This window comes from Natator depressus, chromosome 2 (assembly GCF_965152275.1).
Source record: "Natator depressus isolate rNatDep1 chromosome 2, rNatDep2.hap1, whole genome shotgun sequence".
Taxonomy (NCBI): domain Eukaryota; kingdom Metazoa; phylum Chordata; order Testudines; family Cheloniidae; genus Natator; species Natator depressus.
In genome coordinates this window covers 37,455,143-37,474,974 of record NC_134235.1, presented here as the reverse complement: position 1 = coordinate 37,474,974, position 19,832 = coordinate 37,455,143, and the positions used below count along the sequence as shown (strand labels likewise).

Here is a 19,832-nt window from a genome sequence, read left to right as displayed (position 1 = left end):
AGAGGTGTGCTGTCAATGCAGCTCTTACAGGGGGCCTATGCTAGGGGAAGGAAGAGAAAGAATTAGACTCCAGATCCTTTCCCAGAATCAAATAGTAAAGTGCTCTGAGGGTTCAGAGAAATTGTCAAGACTCTCCAAGGCTCCATTTAAGAGCAAGAACACAAAAGCAAATGGAGAGATTCAATGTGATGGTCAGATTCTGGATCTTCTCCAAAGATTAGTTCTGGTCATGCCCTGGTGCACATGGAATTTTTGGGTCTTGAAGGTAGTGTCCCACTCCCCCAGGTCTTTTCTGTATTGGTTGCACTTTTGTAATATTCTCTTCCGTGGCTTTAAATGCCTTTATGCGTGTACCATCTGGACACTCAAAAGCCTCCTGCAGCTCCAGCCCCTTCAAGTGTGTATTACATACTTTAGCAGGACAATTTAGTTTCAGCTTTCAAGATATTTAAGACAAGCTCTTAATCTTGCTACTTCATTCCCTGTGGAAAGCGAACCAAAATCTGGATGCAGAGAATCATTTAATCAGGGGAAAACTGACATTCGAATAGTCAAGATATTTCGCCATGCCTCTTGTTTTAGTGAAGTTTCTCTAGAATCCCTGTAAAAAAAATTCAGAGCAGGAAGACAGATTTACATGAAAGCTACAGAGAAGGTAGTTGAAAAGTCCATTCATAAAACTTTTATTCCACTTACATCAACTTAATACACATGTTCTTAACAGTTATGCTTGGATTGTTCATGAAAATTTCATAAGACATTAAACAAAGCTAGCCATCATCTCAAGTTATTTCCCTGTTAACTATTTTTACAGCACATGCATGTTAGGCAAGTATCAAAAAAATCACAAAAGCAAAAAAAACCTAAAAAAGTTAAATACATGGGTTTTTGTTTTACTGCTGTGCTCAATATACAGTGTAGTTATGGATATCAAGCATTTCATTTTTACTGCATCTTTACTTGTACATTTGTTCTTAGGTTGCCTAAACCATTTAAATACAAATAAAATGTGTAGCAAAAATAATGAAAGCAACAGCAGGTAACTTTACAAATAATGGAATGTGAACCGTTTCTGCCTTTCTCTAGAGAAAGTTGACTGGGTGATCAAAACTGTCTTAAGGAACGCTTTTCAGCTGCAATCAAAGATGTACACTTGATTGTATATTCCATAGGATTTCACATGCTTGACATGCAATATCCATGGGACATCTGTTCCCCCACAGCCATGGTATGCTTCAGCTTTGAAGTACTCACACTAACTACACCTGTGGCTGCAACTGATTATCCCCTTTTTCCATCATGACAGACCAATACGCAAGCAGTTTTCTTTGCTCAACATAGGAAGCTGTTTAACCCTGGCCACCTTGTGGGAAGCCACAGTATACCAAAAGTACTATGCCAAACATGTAAAACTTGTATAAAAATTTCACAACCCTATATTGGCCACCTCAGATGAAAACAGATAAATTCCCCAAATGTTAACTGGCTCTATTCCCCTAATATTAAACATAAAACCACATGGGAAATATAGAAATCCAAATAGAAGTAACATAAACCTGTCATAAATCGTAAACAAAAACTATTCGTGGGACAGCATGAGTGACAAATGGTCTACTGTGTAAATTTTAGAATGAGGCAGACAAAAGTTGGAAGGCTGGTTAATTCTCCCCTCCTTCTCCTGCTTCAGCTTCATCTCCTTGGGTATCCGATGTCCACAACTGTTTGAGAGAAAATGCAGTAAAGTGTTTGCATTTGCAAGAATGCTGAAAACCCATCCCATTCCACATTCTTGCTAAATATTATGAGTAGACGAGGATATGAGTAATATTTCTACTTTTCTTCAAGGGGGAAGCTCTTCCTACCTTGAATGGTATTATTGCTTAAAGGCTTTGTCACTGGGAGTTTGTTGCTCTTCTGGGAGTTTAACTATCAGCTGGTCAGCAAATCCTCAGCTGGTCTTTCGGTCATTGCTATCACAATATGATTTGGAGCATCCCTCTGCTTCAAAAGGTGGCGCTCCAATTGGATCCCTTAGCTGCCAAGGCCCTCACAAGTAGAAAGACCTTAAAGGGTTTAATTCTTCACTGCCTTGCACATATCTTAAATCAACATTCACTCTTGTGCAAAGATAGTATAAAATACTACAAATTCAGAATAGTAGACATTTACACACACTTTGCATGTGTGTAAGTGATGCAAGGCAGTGGAGAATCCTGTGCAAGATCTGCAGCCTTGTTCCTGGCCTGAATGCAGTGCAGATGCCACATGGCGAATGCTCCTTGCTTAAACTTTAAGCAGCATGAAAATACCTAAAAATTGACCAGAAAATAAATGACAGATGTGCCGAGACATGGTATCTACCAGGAAACAATTTCAGAAAACATGCAGGCCAATCTAGATTCATGTTGTGGATAGTAGTCAGTTTGAGTAACAATGAATTAAAAGGTTTCAAAGTGGTAGCCGTGTTAGTCTGTATCAGCAAAAACAGCGAGGAGTCCTTGTGGCACCTTAGAGACACAAATTTATTTGGGCATAAGCTTTCGTGGGCTACAACCCACTTCTAGCCCACGAAAGCTTATGCCCAAATAAATTTGTTAGTCTCTAAGGTGCCATGAGGACTCCTTGTTGTTTTTAAACTAATTAAAAGTTACTGTTCTGTGGCTCACTTGTAAGTCTTCTGAATAACACTGATTCTAGAGAAGTTTCAAATAAAAAAAACATGACCAAAAAAGGAAACAAGCTTGTTTATATTGGTCTTAGTACTAAGTTCAAGTATATCTACCTCACAAAATATTTGTTTGCATAAATATCAAGTAAGCCTGGAAAAAAAATCCTCTGGAACACGAGCAAGAACGCACCATTTGGTGGATGAAGAAAAGGGAGGGAAAAAAAACCCCACCTTACTGCTGAGGCAACTGACACTTCACTGGATGATATTTAGCCATTTAGAACTACACTAGGGCCCATGCCTTATGCATATGATCAGGCTGGACCCATTACACAAAGGTGAAGAGTAGCTCTAAAAAAACAAAACAAAAAACCCCACCAAAAAAAAAAATTCCAAGAGGATGTAAAGATTGCACTGTCAGTCAAAGCTTTCAATACCATTTTTAGGGGATAACACTAAAAATAAGTAAGTGAAAGTTAACCTACATTGCAGCTTGTTTTTAAAAATGCTAGATTCCTTACATAAGCCAGAAAATGTAGTTATTCAACGATGTAGTGGATTTGCCAATTATGGGATCATAGAAACTGAAAGTTGTCAACTTACCATGGGAGGCCAAAGTGTGAACAAAATTTCAGTTCAGGAATATAAACTTGCTAACAAACATTATTTACCTACATGTTAGGCATAAAATAGTAGCCCCCAGTTAACTGCTCATATGCTTTAGTTAGAGTCAAGCAATGAACAAAATGCTTGATTCATGACGACATGTAATAAAATTCCTTGCTTAACAAGCAAGTTTTAATGGTACTTACTGTCAAGTTGTCTCTCAGTAATTGCATTATTAGCGTGCTGTCTTTGTATGACTCTTCACTTAACGTATCAAGTTCAGCAATGGCTTCATCAAAAGCCTAGAGGGTTTTTTAAAAAAAATAAATTTTAAAAAAATGTTATTGCCCATATAATATAGGTTACATAAAACATTTAAGCTTTTGATTCTTTTTTAAAAACTTACAGTCTTTGCAAGGGAACAGGCTTTCTCCGGGGAATTCAGAATCTCATAGTAAAACACAGAGAAGTTCAGAGCCAGACCTAATCTGATTGGATGTGTTGGTTGCATCTCCTTTTTACTGATTTCAAAAGCTTCTTGATATGCCTGTTGTGACTGCTCCACTATCCCTTCAAGAAAAACATGTAAATAATTTAGATGCATTTACACAGCTGTGTTCAAGACCTATGTTTTTATCATGTAACAAACATGAGTAATAGGTTTGGGTTTAGTTTCCTCATTAATAAGGAGCTCTTAGCTTTACAAATATTTTCATAGCATAATACTGTTTTAAAAACAGTTTTGAGGAATTAGCCAGTTAAAGCAACATGTCCAAATTAGCTTTGGCCCACAATAAGCATTAAGGCTGGATGGAGATAGCTGGTCAATATGTAAAGCTGAATTTGCCACCCAAACATTGCAGCATTTTTATAGTATTTAGTAAAGAATGAAGAGGCAAGGAACAAAAAATTTAGCATAAGTTTCAGAATTCTAGTATCTAATCTATATGTATAAGACTACAATTTCCTCTGACAGTGTCTCTTTAATGCTGCAAAGTATTCCAAATCTACTTTTTATTACAGACAGGGTTGGCAGCATTGCAGATTAATGTTGCTCCCACATTTACCATTATAAGCCCCCGTTTGCAATTGCTTATAAAACTTTGTGAAACTATTTCTCCTACACAAATAACTGTCGGGTACAAATATGTAACTTGAGGATCTCTTCTCTTTGTTGAGGGAAGACACAGATAGTCTCTGGGTACGATTTTGGTGCCACTGCACTGGCCCCATACACCACTGAGTTCGGGTTCAATGCAAAGTCAGTTCTGAACAGTTTGCAAACAAAGCAGAAGAGACTTACCATGAACTGTTAGGGTACAAGTTTAGAATTAGAAAGACAAACCTTTTTTTGGCTAGACTTGCTACAATTCTACAGTATTTTAAAAAATAGACAAACTAGGTGTTTGGATCCTCAAGGACTAAGAGACTAAGCTATAGGGGTACTGCTTACCCTTGCTAATCTGTCTACTAGGTTGTTACAAGTTTGTATCTATGTAGATACAGCAGACAGGTAAAATTAGTTTCTAAAACAATAAGCAAACCAATTTATGGGATGGCAATACAATTCCTAGATCTGGACACTTCAATTGGAGATTAGGTCTGCCTCAGCTCAAGACAACAATTCTCATTCCAGTACATCATGAGTTTGGGTCATTAGCTACTTCCCTTCCAAGGTGGGTTCCAGCCTCATTGAGGGTCAACACCTAGTTTTGTCAGCTATTTTTAAAAATATTGTAGAAGTGTAGCAAGTCGAGCAAAAAAGCTAAATATTAAGCCTTGTGGAGAAAGGGTAGGGTACTGACCCCCCACCCAAAGGCAGAAATATGAATGGAGATGGCTGGGGCAAAGGGAATTCATATCTCTGTTCTGAAACTAGGGATATACACATACACAAGCATAATGATTGACTGCTTCAGGAGTGTTGCATGACCAATCACACGTTTGCTACAGTGGGGATCTGCAAAGCACACTTGTAATGGAGAATCCCTGGGGACTCTTGTTTGAGAGCTATTGACCTACCACGTTTAGGCAATAAACTGGGAATTTCTATAACCACAGAGCTAAACTACCTTTTAATTCTATTTAACATTAATCATCTCCCAGAATCAGAGAAAGAGCACCGTCCCATTTGAAGCAAGCCCATTTTTTGACAAATTTAACAAGAAGCTGACATACTGTACCTTTCTTGTCATCCCCAGCAGCAACCTCAGCCAAGTAACGGTAGTAGTCTCCTTTCATTTTCAAATAGAAAACTTTACTTTCTGCTTGAGAAGCGTTAGGAATCAAGAACTTTTCCAACAGAGACTAAAATCAAAACAAAGAGTACTATGTTTTACACAACCGTACCTTTCAATAGTATTGTAGATCCATCAAATTAGTTATATTGCAGGTTTTTCAAAAAGTCAAGAAAACTTGGTTCTGATAACAAGCTTTAGTCAGCCTAGTTTTTATCCACTTCTTTGCTGAATATGCCATGTTGCGATCTACAGGAGGAATTGTTTTAGGTACAGAATGTTCAGCAGTACAAAACACCTAAATAACTGAAATGTAGGTTAACTGCCTATGAAACTCCACTTTATGAAAGAAGAAGCATTGTAAACTGGGAGTTTTTTTTCAGCTACAGTAGTATCTGCATTAGCGCTTACATAGCAACAATGTGGAGTCTATCACCCAGGCTACAAAGCAATTTTACATTTGTTTGAAGTCACTTATTAGAGAGTACCTAAAACCTATTTGGGTAACATGCCATACGTAATTCTTGACTGTTTTTCTAGCATATTCTTCCTTAACTCTGATTTAAAATGGGTTATCTGGAGGAGGAATGAGTAACAGTACCTTGAAAAGGAGCAATGTATTTATACTTCACATAAGACAGTGATTACAAAAAATTCTAGTTAATGTTTGGTTTTATAACCTCTCTACCCAATCTGAATATAATTCCATTTTGCTAGTTGTAAATTCTAATAAGTTCTAATAATGGAGTCTTAAACTGAGGACAGTATGCCTGCATACACTGCCTAAAATTTTAACAGATAGAAACAATATTACAAACATTGGTTTTCAAATGTTGTTCCAGACATCACTACTAAAAGTTTAGAGTAAATCAGATTCTGATCAGTAGTGGAATAGAAGCACTATTTAAAAACACTACAGTACTTGGCTCAATGCAACTATTCACCTTGGACACTTTTGTACCTAGTAGTATTAACTGTATGTTACACCGGGACATTATCATCCTATCAATATTCTATATCTTACATCATTTAATGGTGCATGTTTATAATTATGTTAATAAAACACTGTAGCATGTTTTTAGCTGAAGTGTAGCCACATAGCCAGTTTTATTGTGGTGCAAAAGCAAAGACTAGTCATCGCTAGTACTTGTTTCTTTTGACTTTTCAGGATATTTCAGATTTAGCATGGTAGTCAAGTTTCCTCCCCCAACTTAGGTGCTTAAAGTTAGGCACCTATATAAATGACTCAGTTTTCTTCTAAGAGTGGAGGCCACTTCTTTAGGTGTCTAACACCCACGTTGAAAAAGTTGGGCATAGCATTCGTCTAAAAGTTGAGTGAGATTTTAGAGGCAGTTACACGTTATAATTTAAAGATATCTGGGGTAGGTAATGTTAAAGTTTGATAAGAGACTATTCATTAACGATAACTTTTCTGCTATTAAACTTCTACAAATAAACCCCTAACATTTCAACTTTTATCTCACACTGTTCTTAGATTATCCTTTCAAACTCATGATAGAATTGGGGGGTGTTCAAGACTCCAGAAGTATGGACAGTTTTGCAGCATTTACTACATGACTGAACTAGGAAATTAGTTGGAGCAGAAGCAACATGCATGTTTCCTTCTTGGGGAGGGAGGCTATCCCCATATTCAGAACACACTTGTACTGAATTCTTATACCGGCACCTTTGGTGCCAGATTTGGCAAACAGCATGTTAAGTAGCAGGAAAACCCATGTGTCTCATTGAGTAAAGTGATATGGGAGGAGTGAACCAATTAAAGGATGTAGCAATACTCTTAAAAAGGGTCGCTGTTAATTTTCATGAGTTGTGAAATTTAATACGACTTGAAGACCAACTCCACACACATTCAAGATGAAAAACTACTTTAAGCCAAATGTCTCTCCATCCCCCTGCAGATGGGGGTAGCCAGGATGTAGGGTGGGTGGAAGCAAGAGTCAGACCAGAAGGAATGTCTATTGTCTATACTCTATGAAGGTCAGAGAAAGCCCACTAGTGTAGTTTTAGTACTGCATACTTCTAGCATCTTTCATCAGATTAGTGATTCTCACAGCATCTTCTCAGCTCCTGTGAAGTAGGTATCAACTCCTACAGATGCGTAACGAGACATGAGATAACTGACTGGTGGGTTCTTGCTTCTGGCATGAATGGTCGCAGTAGGGCCAATCCTTGGGCAGAGATCTGACCCAAAAGCAAGTTAGTATCACAGCGAGGGAGAACACCCTAATCTTTGTTCTAACCAGGTACCCTTCAAAATTTTAATCTTATGACCTGCTTTTCACAAGTGCCAAGAATTTGCAGCTTTCATTAAATTCAGTGGTGATTCCAGGTATTCCAAGAACTAAAAAGAAAAAAGACAGTACACTCATTCTTAATTATAGCCCTGAAAAGAATATTTACCAGATTGGTTAGTATGCACATAACCCTTTGGTACGAGTCCCCCCACCCTCAGATAAGCCATACCTATACATTCTCAGTTACAAATGTCAAGAAATTGGAATTACCCCCAGAAGTTTTCTGCAACATGATTCCAGCTAAGCAGAAGAATAACTAGCTTCTTTTATGAAGTCTGGCAGTTAGCAATCAGTAGCATGCATATCCCTTTATTATTAACTCCCCACTGCCACAGCTCCAGGTGAAATTCTAAATCCATAAAAATACCCGTTGCTTAATAGTTTTGTTTGCTTACTACCAAGTGAAGGGACGTATTTGCACTGGTGGTAGAAAGGATTACTAATTAGGAAAGCCTCTTGTACAGCTGAGACGTTAACAGTGCAGCCAGCTGCTCGGAAAACGAAGGTGTAATAATTTCCTCAACACACCCTGAACATAGGAGTTATGCATTGCTCCCCAACTCCTGGCAGTTAATGGGGGAGCACGTACTGAAGCAAGGTTTATCCCTTCCTTATCAGTCTCCTTTATTAAGGAGACAACCTAATCTTCCCAATTTCTCATATGCCTGGGTTTTGTTTCTGCTGCATCTTTGAGATTATACAATCCTAACTACAAGCAAGGACTATTTAGACAAGATGCTTAAAAATACTGACTATTCCATTCTCTACATATCCACTGTCTGCAGCTTTTTGGGACCAGTGCCATGCATTAAGCGATTCACGATTATAGCTGAGCCTTTCTGGAATGGTTACTGTTCACATATAACCCAAAACACGTATTAGTTCGAGTTATTCCTTTCACCATGCATTAACTGGAAAGTCTGTAATGTGCTCAGCACTGTACAATCCACAAGTCTATGTATCAACATTTAGTTTTGTCTACCACTGTTTGCTGTGCAGCCACTAGCTTTGTAAATTGCTCGATTGTCTTCTCTAATCTGATTAGAGAAGTATTATCTATGTTGCTATATACCACAGCAAAGTACATAAAATACAAATTCAAGAAATGGCAGTTACTTACTGTAACTGGAAGTTCTTTGACATGTGCAGCTCCTATATGTATTCTACACGTGGGGTATGCATGTACAACATGCGCTAGAGTCTGGCGATTTTAGCAAGCAGCGTCCATTGGCCCACATATGTGCAATAGATCTCCTTGTGCTCCCAAGAGAGGGTATAAGAGGCAGTGCAGGTCGATAGCTCCTCAGGTTCCTCCTCTTATGGCAAATCCAATCCAGAATCGAAGCATAGGACATGGAAGGCAGGTAGTGGAATACAGATAGGGACCACACATCTTGAAGAACTCACAGTCACAGTAAGTAACCTCTACGTCTTCGTCGAGCACAGGTCACAGAATATCAGGGTTGGAAGGGACCTCAGAAGATCGTCTAGTCCTGCCCAGTCCAACTCAAAGCAGGGCCAATCCCCATTTTTTGCCCCAGATCAACTAAACGGCCCCCTCAAGGACTGAACTCACAGCCCTGGGTTTAGCAGGCCAATGCTCAAACCACTGAGCTATCCCACCCCCCTTTCACATATGGGTGACTGACAAGCAGTACGACTGCTACAGCAAAGGCCTGGACTTGAGCATAATGCCTACCAAATGTGCATATGGAACTCCAGGTAGTTGCTCTGCGTATGTCCTACATTGGGACTTCCTGTAGGGATTATACCATGGCAGCCTGTGCTCTTGTGGAGTGGGCTGTTATTTTGCCATGGAGGTGAGCCAGTTTGTAGCATCTGATAATGCAGCCAGAAACCCACTTAGAAATCCTCTAAGATGATATAGCTTGACCACAGGACACCTCTATTATCACAATGAGTCTTAGAGACTGCCTGATAGGCTTGGTTCTTTTCAGGTAAAAGACCAGTGCTTGCCTGACATTGAGGGAATGAAGTCTCTTCTCTTCAGAAGAAGGGTGGGATTTTGGAAAAAGAACAGGCAAGTGAATACACTGGTTAAGGTGGAATTCAGAAATGACCTTGGGTAGAAGCGTAGGGTGAAGGCAAAGGGATATGTTGTCCTTGGGAAATACCATGAAGGGCAGTCTGCCATGAGGGCTCCCAGTTCATTGACCCTCTTGGCCAAAGTGATGGCCACTAGAAACTCCAGTTTCATGGATAGGTGGGACGTGGAACATGTTGCTACAGGTTCAAATTAAGGACCAGAACTTTGACAGCACGAGGTTATGATTCCATAGTGGCTGGTGTTGGTTTAATGACTGATGTGAAGGCCTTGATGAGGTCCTTCATGAACCGTGTTGTAGTTGGGTAAATAAAGAGAGCACCCGTCTACTGGAGGGAGGGAGGCACTAATGGCTGATTAAGAAACTAGGAGTTTTTTTTTTTTTTTGTTTTTTTTTTTTGTTTTTTTTAGAGACAGGAGGTAATCTAAAACTATAGGGATGCCTGGCAAGACTGAGTGAGATTGATTCTGTTGCATTCAGGCAAAGAAGTGTTTCCATTTAGCCAAACAGGTATTGATTCTTTTTTTATTCTGGGTAAGTATCACCTGACGGGACTAACTAGAGTGCTCTATTTCTGACACCAATCCAAACACGAGGCCGTGAGGTGAAGAGTCTGGACTGTGGGGTTGACTCAGGACAAGGGCAGGGTTAAAGAGTTCTGGGAAGGTGTAAATTTTGATTGGAGGACAAGCTGACATTGACAGCTCTTGGAACCAAAAAAGCGTCCTGGCCAGTAGAATGCTCTGAGTGTAACACTGGCCTCTTCCATGGGTGCTTTGAAAGAGATGTTGTGAAGTAGGGGGATGGGATGAAAGGCATATCCGAGACTACTTTTCCTTGCCAGCAGGAGAGTGTCGCCATTGGAGTCATGGCTTATGGCTCCTCTGGAACAAAAAGAGTGAGATTTTTGTTCACTTGAGACACGGAGGTCTCCTAGCGGAGGGTGAATATGTCTGACAAAATGCAGTCATGGATTTCCAACTCATGGTCCGCCGAGAAGTGCCTGCTGAGGTTTTCTGCTAAGGCCTCAATGTGAACTCCTGGGAGGTATGCCACCTGGATGGTGGTGTTGTGCCTGATGCCCCAGTTCCAAAGCCTGACTGTCTCCAAACAAAGCAGGAGCAATCTCGCACCTTCTTGATATAGTTCGACATCATTTGAATGTGAAGGAAGTGAATGAGTGGGAGGAAGGTCTTGCATGCAAGGTGGACTGCCCACAGCTCCAGAATATTGAATGTCCAAGCAGTGGGCTTGGAATGGGTTGTGGTCACAGTGGTAGAGGGGGATGAAAAAGTGGGACTTCTATGTCTGCTATCACTTATGGGGAGATTCGGCAGGACACTGGTAGTAGAGTGCATGAGGAGGTGAAGGTGGTCTTGGGTTATAGATTTGCCTTTGCTGCTTCCTCCTGGGGACTGGTGGATGGATCCCCAGGGAGTAAAGGGTAGACAGTGAGAGTCCTTTAACGATTGGAAGGCGTTATCTCCTTATTAAAGGGAAGGTCTTGGATGGTATTTTGCACCTGCCTGGGGAAGCCTGAGGATTGCAACCACAAATCCCTCCGCACAACAATACCAGTAGCTAAAGCTCTGAACACTGTATCTGTTCCATTAACTGCATCCAGAAGGGCCGTTTTTGCCACCAGCCTGCCCGCCTCTAAAAGAGGAACTATGCTCTTTCCTAAGAGGAAAGTTTGTCCAGAAAGGCTTCCAGTCTAGAATAGTTATTAAAGGTCATACTTGACTAACAGGGCCCGGTAACTGGCAATGCAGAATTGCAAGTCAGCAGTGAAGACCTTTCTGCCTAGGAGGTCATCTCTTGGAACCCTTGTCTGATGGAATGGGATCCTTGGGTATTGTGACCTATTTCATTCTGTAGCAGCCTGCACCAACAGAGAGTTGGGAAATTCTTAGGTGTGGGAGCACAGACTAATCTCGCAAGTTCCAATATGGTTTCATTAACTGGAAAGGCTACCTTACTCGGGACCTGAGGCTGCAGAACGTCCAACAGTTGGTGGTGTGGGTCTTAGACTTCCTCCGGAGATAACTGGAGATTGTCAGCCACTATTCGTAATAAGTCCTGGTATTGCTTATGGTCTACTGGTGGGGATGGGGAAGAAGAAGAAGAAACTGCCTCATCTGGAGAAGAGGGGGAGACTCCCGTCGGAACTTGTCAGTATCTGCAGTTCCAGTTTAACACCCCTCCTCCTCCTCATACACTGATGGAACTGGTTGGGAGAAGAGCGGAAAGACTCTTGGGTGGGTCCTGGACATCTGGTATAGAGATCCCACAGCCCACAGTAAGGCCAGAAAGGACCAACCACTGGGGGTAGGGGGGCATGGAATGGGAAACCACTGGTCCCTAGAGTGGTTGTGTACATAAGAGTAGTGACTGTCTGCGTGTGGCTCTCTCTGTGGGGATGAAGGAGGGACCAGCCCATCAGATTCATTCTCAATCTTGGGGGGGAGGGGTGGGGAGATCACTCCTGCTGGAATGGCAGAGCTGTCAGTACCAGGGCAATCCTGCCCGATCGTTCAGAGACGGTTCCTGGATACCAAAGTAGTATCTTCCAGTTTAGTAATGTCGTTCAGGAGGGCTGGGACAGACAAAAGGGGAGACTGCAGATAGGGGGAGTAAGATATCCTCCAGTGCCGTGTAGATCTCTGCACTCCAGTGTGCATGGGTCTTGGTGGTCAGCATTGACGGTATAGGAGCATCTTTAGACGAGGTGTGTTCTTTGTGCAGATGAGTTGGTACTGCAGATTCTGGAGCTGCACTCACTGACAGGACCACTGGATGATGGTCCTTACGCTTTGTTACCTGCTTCATCTTCCAGTCTCAGGGTCTTTTTGCGGAATCAGTTCCTCATGGTCTGCAAGTAGGGGGTCACCCAACCTCGGTGGGCTCAGGGAAGGAGCACTTCTCTTATGGATGGTCTTCAATGGGGTTTGTCCTTGTGCCCATGAGAGTGTCCCTTGCTCTCATGGAAATCCCTAGAGAAAGATGTCTTTATGCTTAGAAACTGAGGGCTCCACTCTTAAGCATGTGCTCGGAGGGGAGCTGCTCGTTTGGTGAGGCCGATGTACCAAATCTCCCTTGCCAAATCAGAGACACACCTCATGGCCTTCTCCACTAAGTGTTTTCTAAGGCATAGCTCATGAACTTTGAGAGTTCTCCGTGGAAACAAGCAACAAATGCTGCACTTCGTCGAAATATGCATCAGGCAGCGCTGATGTTAGTCACTGATGGAGAGATACGCACAGCAGGAGAGACAGTTTTTGAAGCCCAGGACTCTGGATTGCCTCCCCACAGTCAGGGACTATACCTGGTCTGGGGAAACAAGCTATACTAAAAACTAACTATACTGTGCTAAAAGAATAACTATTTAAAATCTTATTTACAGGATTTTCTGAAAGACTGGAGCAGGAGAGGACACTGGATTCACAGTCAGGCCATATGATGGTAAGAAGCAACTGAGTGGGCATTGACCCACACTGCCTCTTATGCCCTTACTTAGAAGCGCAAGGAGATCTACTATGCATGTGGGACCAATGGACACTGCTTGCCTAAACCTTGAGACTTGGGCACATGGTACGTGTGGGTACCTCATGTGTGGAATGCACATATGGACCAGCACTTAAAGAGGAAACTTGGCAGATTTCTATCCCAACCCAAGGGAATTTCAGTACTACCAAAAAAAAATCTTTAAAACAGAATAAAAAAAAAGATACAATATAGACAGCTTCAGCACAAGCTTCACTAATCTGCCAGTGAATCTCAGTCCTGATCTACTTCTAGGCTTATGATGAAACAGCCAAGAACACTTGTTATAGTTAAAGAGTAATGTCCAGTAATCTGCAGTGGCACACTGCCACTGAATCTTTTTTGCATATTAGCTTAGGCTAGATTGGAACTAGTGATCTTAGCTAACAAGGATATTTACTGTTCCACTCTGAGAAATGACCAAAGCAAGAGATTTATTTTTCCACTGTTCCAGCTGTTGAGAAACCACCAGCTAGTTAGAAAATCAAGGCAAATATACATATTCAGTATGCACCACTAAAACATCTGTACATTGTAAATTTACATGGTGATTTACAAATGTAGCAGATATGTTCTTTCGGGACTAGTCATTTAACGCAATTTGTTCCTGTGGTCCAGCAAAATGAGGTTTATCCCAGAGACGCTTACTGTTTGTACATTTTAAATAAATAAAAAATAAAACAAAATTTTTTGCAACGTAAGTGCTTTTCCTTCATGTAGGTAGTGTACATACTGGAGTTATGAAGTTGTGCTCTGGACTTCAAGCAAAGACTGGAATGCAACCCATGGCGATTAAAATAGCCCTTTACTGGCATCTGGGGCCTGAACTACCTTTGTAGAAAAGTGTGTTCATTCATTTCTTTTGGTGAAACTAACCTGGCAGGAACAGGTTCCTTAATCCAACAGAAGATGTTAAACCAATGTCCTACTTTGGCCAGCTGCTTCTAGTTCTGAGTGTACACACTGATGAAATTGTTGATGAAGCTTTCAGTAAAAATGAATGTTCCCACCTGGGGATTCTGAATAATTAATATTGTACCTGAGGAAGGTTTCTGCAATACAGTGTTCTATTTAAAGTATTTCCCTTCTGACAAACAAGGGCAGGCCATTAGGAGTGGGCTCACTTGTCCTAAAGATATCAGCTGCTCATTAACAGCAATATACCTAATTTAAGAGAAAGAATACATAAGAACTCAGGGTGGATAAAAATCAAATGATTTTGATAAAATGCTTTTTGAGGAAAAAAAACTATCTAAAGATAGTTTTAATTAAGATACATCATCACTCAAAGATATCTCAACATGGAATAGGGATTATAAGTTGTAATTCTATAGTATGAGACAATATATTCATGTACTATTTAAGAAAAATTTTGTAAATTAGTTCCAATAGTTTATGGATTAGGGACCCAATCTTATGGGATTCCAGGGGTTTCTCTATAGATTATTTAGGTTAATCTTTCAAATGGGACTCAGTGCTCAGTCTAGAAGATACTATCAAAGATGCAGTTCTCAAACTGTGGATTGGTGTCTCCAGAGATAACATGCTTGTTAAGGGCAAAAATGTTTTAAAATAAATAAATACATGCATACATAATTAGAGGTGAGAAATAACAGACCTCAACTCTATTGTCCCCTCTGCAAATTTGTGTACAGAGTCAATCCCTTAACTCTCTCTAAAAGTGCAAAGTTTCAGAAAGTCCAATGACTTGAAGATTGTTGGGGGCAAAATAGATCTGGACAAGGAGGAAAAGTCTGGAAATAAATGTGAGAAGGGAGGGACAGGCAGGAGAAACAAAAAAGTGAAACTGTTTAAGCAGCATATTCCAGAAGTCCTGAGGTCTTTCTGAGTGTAGCCTTCACTGATTTGAGATCTACCATACCATTCTAACACTAGAAGGGAAAACCTATAATGGCAGCAGGCCATAAAAGAGACCCAGTTTGGGAATATTTAATGAAGTTCCTCTACCTGTGGGAAAGACAGGCATGCGTGCAAAACACAAAGAGTGCAACAAAGAAATGCAAGGCCTGGTTGCCCGAATGAAACAACATGAGAAGTGTTCCTTCTCAGGAGCAAGCTGCGTTGAAGATGATGAAAGGAACATATCTGAACATGCAGGATCTTCAGGTTAGTAAAATTTTATATTTCATACTTCTTTCTTAAGGATTGCCTGTCTTCCTTCTGGACTATTCTTGAATTCTCATGTTTGAGCAAAAAATATAGTTGTTACTCTATGGTACTATCATTTTAGGTGCAGTTGTGATAAAAAATAAAAAGCAGAAATAGGCAGATCTTCCTTTTACAATTTCACCTTTAAAGTGGTATTGAGTGTCAGTGAATACAATTAGAATACTAAATGAGCAGTACGGTAATAATAATTAAATAACTGCTTTGACTTATTTTGTTTAGGAGAATCCACCCTCCACATACAGGATTCTGAAGACTATCCACCTTCGAGATCACCATCATTTTCTATAGTTTCAGTTATCTGCCAATGACAGTGTTTCAGTCACATCATGTATGTCACATAGCCACAGTATATCATCTGTAGCAAAAAGGAAAAAAAACAACTCCATCATCCAGAACCAAACCATAGATAAGTTTGTGATAAGAACAAGCAGATTACAAAAAGAGGTAACTGATGAAAAGATTGCCCGGTTTTGTTTACGCAACAAACTCGCCTTTCTGTATGATTGAGAACCCACACTTCATTAACATGGTTCAGTCATTAAGACCAGGATACAGTCCACCCAACAGAGCAGATGTTGCAGGCAAATCGCTGGATAAAGTGTATGAAAGAGAAATTGAGCAGTGTGCAAAAGGTCTAGAGGGTGAAATTGTTATCTTGAGTCTTGATGGGTGGAGCAATGTCCACAATGATCTTGTTGTACGTGCTTCTATGACAACAGAAGAAGGGAATGTCTTCCTGACAGAAACAACTGATACATCAGGAAATGAACATACAGCAGAATACTTACAAGAAGTAGCAGTAAAAGGTATAACAAACTGAAAAAAATTCCAATGTCTCGCAGCATGGTCACAGACAATGCTGCAAATGTATCCAAGATGAGAAGAAATTTAGAAGAGAGTCCCAAGCTAATAACAGACGGCTGCAGTGCTCATTTGATGCACCTCCTAGCCAAAGACTTCAGTGTTCCAGAAATAAAGGCTAATGTTGTTGAAATTGCAAAACACTTCTTTAACAAGCACTTTGCAGCAGCTGCTCTGAAAAAAGTGGGAGGAAACAAGCTAACTCTCCCACAAGATGTGCGAATGAACTCAGTAGTGGACTGTTTTGAGCACTATATCAAGAACTGGCCTAATCTGATGACAGTTTATGAACAAAATCATGAAAAAATAGATGGCACTGTAACAGCAAAAGTTCTCAACATTGGGCCTAAGAGAAATGTTGAACACATGCTGCATACCCTGATGCCTATTTCTGTAGCCTTGAACAAAATGCAGGGAAATAGCTGTTCTATTGCTGATGTTGCTGAAATTTGGAAGGAACTGAATGAGATCTTAAAAAGAGAAATATGCAATGACAGAGTTTTAAATTACAAGCATTAAAAAAAACAAAATGGGACAAGCACTATATTCTCAATACTTGGTACCAGGGTCAAGCCTTAACTGCTGAAGAAGAGGAGTTGGCTATGACATGGACATCCAGTAGTCATCCCTCCATAATGCCAACTATAATAAACTTCAGAGCTAAGGGTGAACCATTCAAGAAATATGTTTGCTGGTGATGTTTTAAAGAAAATCACACCAGTGAACTGGTGGAAGTCACTTAAGCACTTGGATTCAGAGACTAGTGAAGTGATCAACAGCAGTAGCTTCTTCTGCCTGTGTAGAAATAATATTTTCTTTCTTTGGACTAATTCACTCCAAATTGAGAAACTGTTCGGGACCTGAAAAAGCAGGAAAGCTTGTTTTTCTTTTCCAGATTATGAACAAACAGGAAAATGAAGGTGAAGATGACTGAGTTAGCTGCAGAAGCCAATATTTTAAAGTTTCTCATGTTGACCTAGCTGACAGTGATTTTTTTTTAAAAAAAATAATATTTCATTAAACTATTTTAAACAATTTTAACAAAAACAAACCTGATTTTAAACAAATTGAATGTTTAAATTCAAAAATTCATATGCTTGTTTTGTTAAAATATATGTTTGCTGTTGAAGAAAAAAATCCAGAATACATAACGTTGTTGTTTTATTTAACTAAAACAATTAAAATGTATCTGGTGATGTTCTCCTCCTAATACAGCATGGCAAGAAAATCCTCCACATATTAATGATTAACCTGTTGAATGGAGATCATTCACCTCCCAATGATTTCATAAATATCTGCTTTGGTAAATGAAATAACGAAATAATTCATTTTCAGATAGCTGGAAAACTAATCTGAAAAGTTTTCAAAATAAATCACTTTAAAAATGTATAGTAAATTCACTTCTAAAAATGAAACCTACATCTATCTCCAACTTGTGAAGAATATGTATTAAGGTTTAACAACCAACAAGAATGCACTTTTATGTAGAAATCCATGATTAAATCGAGTTTTCCTGACTCGTGATTTAAATCAATTTGATTTAAATTATATCTACCCTGTAAGAACTTATCCATACTTTATGAAAGCTTTCCTTCCTAGGACACTAAAGCCATTGATTACTGTTAAGATATCCAATGAAAGAAAAGCCTAGAAGTACTAATATAAAACTCAGACCTTATGTTGGAAAGACATCAAACTTTAGAAGGATCAAAAATTTGAAGGCCTGCATTTGTAAATGTGTTGGACTGATAAAACAATTACGCTAGTTTAAGAACTCAAATGAGTGTCATGTTAGTTTATACCAAAACCAATGCCATTTTTTAACATTAATACCAAACTTGTTTATTTTACAATGTTATATTCAAAATTAATTTTACTAGGGAATGAAAGGGATTAAAAGTACTGGAGGATATTTTACCGCGTTTACTGATTAAGTCTTACCACACTTGTCTCTCTCAGTTTAAGCCTTCTTTTATGCAACCTATTTCTGACATGGACCTCCCTGTCCCAGGACACTGGAGTCTCATCTTCTATTAAATCCCTCTTGAAAACCCATTTCTATGAGGCCTCTGACAATTCCACACTTTTCCTTTTTTATATAAAGGGCTCTATTACCACCTTCTGAGTCTTATTTGATTCTGTATTATAAACTCCTGCAGGCAGGCAATCAGATCTATGTCTTGTACAGCATCAAACGTTGGTACTTAAATCTGGCTATATTTTGTAGAAACTACCAAGATTATTTCAGTATTATCTAAATTGCAGTAGTACGTAAGCCCAAATCAGGATCATGGCCCTGTTATGAGAGGTACTGTAATAGGAAGAGTGCCTGCCCAAAAATGCTTTTAGTCTAAAAGGGGATACAAGTAAAACTACCACACTTGATGGTAGACCCTTGTCATCATATTAATTCCATATGCAAGATATGGTCTATTACAAAGAAGTTTTGTGTTTCTTTAAGAAGGAATAGTAGGGACTGGAGTAAGAAATGAATATAGAGAGACAGGAAAAAGAGCAAGAAACATAACAGAGAAAAAATAAGGGTGACCGGTTGATGGGTGATTAGTGGCTCTCCATTTGCCCTTCTACACTGCAAATCAGTGACAGTCCATCAAATCTTTTATAAGATGTAGCACATTTTGGTCACTTAAATTTACTCATGTAGTTTTGAGAGATTACAGTGCAGAGCTGTAAGATACTTCTGCAATTTCCAGTGTTATTTATTAAAAAACTATATTTTGCACGTTCCTTCCCTTCATGTAGGCCGTGTACATCAATAACTGGCCATGCATAAGATCAAGTGCAACATTATCCAAACTGCCTGAGATCTGGACTCTTTTGAAAGCAAAAGGAACTAGGCATTCTACAATAGGCAAGGGTGCCACTAACTGCCTTAGTGTAAGTTATATTTTACAGCATTATGTATGTGATGTTTCAAATGAACAGCTTAAGAGGTTTTTCTCCCTACCAATGAAGTAGGGAAAGAACATACGTTAGACAATCTAAGTTGAGTTATTTTTCAGTGCACACACAGCACAAGGAGAAAAGATCATGATCTAGTCTGTGTTCCAAATGGAATTTTATATTAAATCTAAACTTATGAGCATGCCAACAGTGCAGGACCATAGTTGTTCCAGTGATATTCCATTTTAGGACTGTACATCTACTTTTACAGGGTCTCATCTTGATCAGATTTTATGATAAACTTAGATATTTTCTTCTGCAATATACACTGGATTTGTAGTTATGACTGTTTTCCATCCAGCAACTATTAAACGTCAGTTATGTCTGTGGAGTACGAGAGCCATCACTTACAAAATACAAGTTTTCTGGCTTCTTTCCATAC

At 39.6% G+C, this 19,832-nt stretch overlaps 1 protein-coding gene and 1 long non-coding RNA gene across 2 annotated transcripts in view; one reads left to right on the top strand and one right to left on the bottom strand.

Moving 5' to 3' along the window:
* LOC141982184 (uncharacterized) overlaps positions 1-13,790 on the top strand; it is a 93,709-nt gene extending 79,919 nt beyond the window's left edge. Inside the window, exon 3 of the long non-coding RNA XR_012637981.1 lies at positions 13,296-13,790. This is a non-coding gene — a long non-coding RNA (uncharacterized LOC141982184). The remainder of the gene's footprint in view (positions 1-13,295) is intronic.
* The window catches only part of YWHAZ (tyrosine 3-monooxygenase/tryptophan 5-monooxygenase activation protein zeta), a 29,370-nt gene continuing 10,197 nt past the window's right edge, over positions 660-19,832 (bottom strand). The window contains exons 3-6 of the mRNA XM_074944021.1: positions 5,458-5,581; positions 3,681-3,844; positions 3,481-3,576; positions 660-1,718 (exon numbers count right to left, since the gene is read on the bottom strand). Coding sequence (XP_074800122.1) covers positions 1,659-1,718; positions 3,481-3,576; positions 3,681-3,844; positions 5,458-5,581 — 444 coding nt within the window. The 3' untranslated portion in view covers positions 660-1,658. The remainder of the gene's footprint in view (positions 1,719-3,480; positions 3,577-3,680; positions 3,845-5,457; positions 5,582-19,832) is intronic.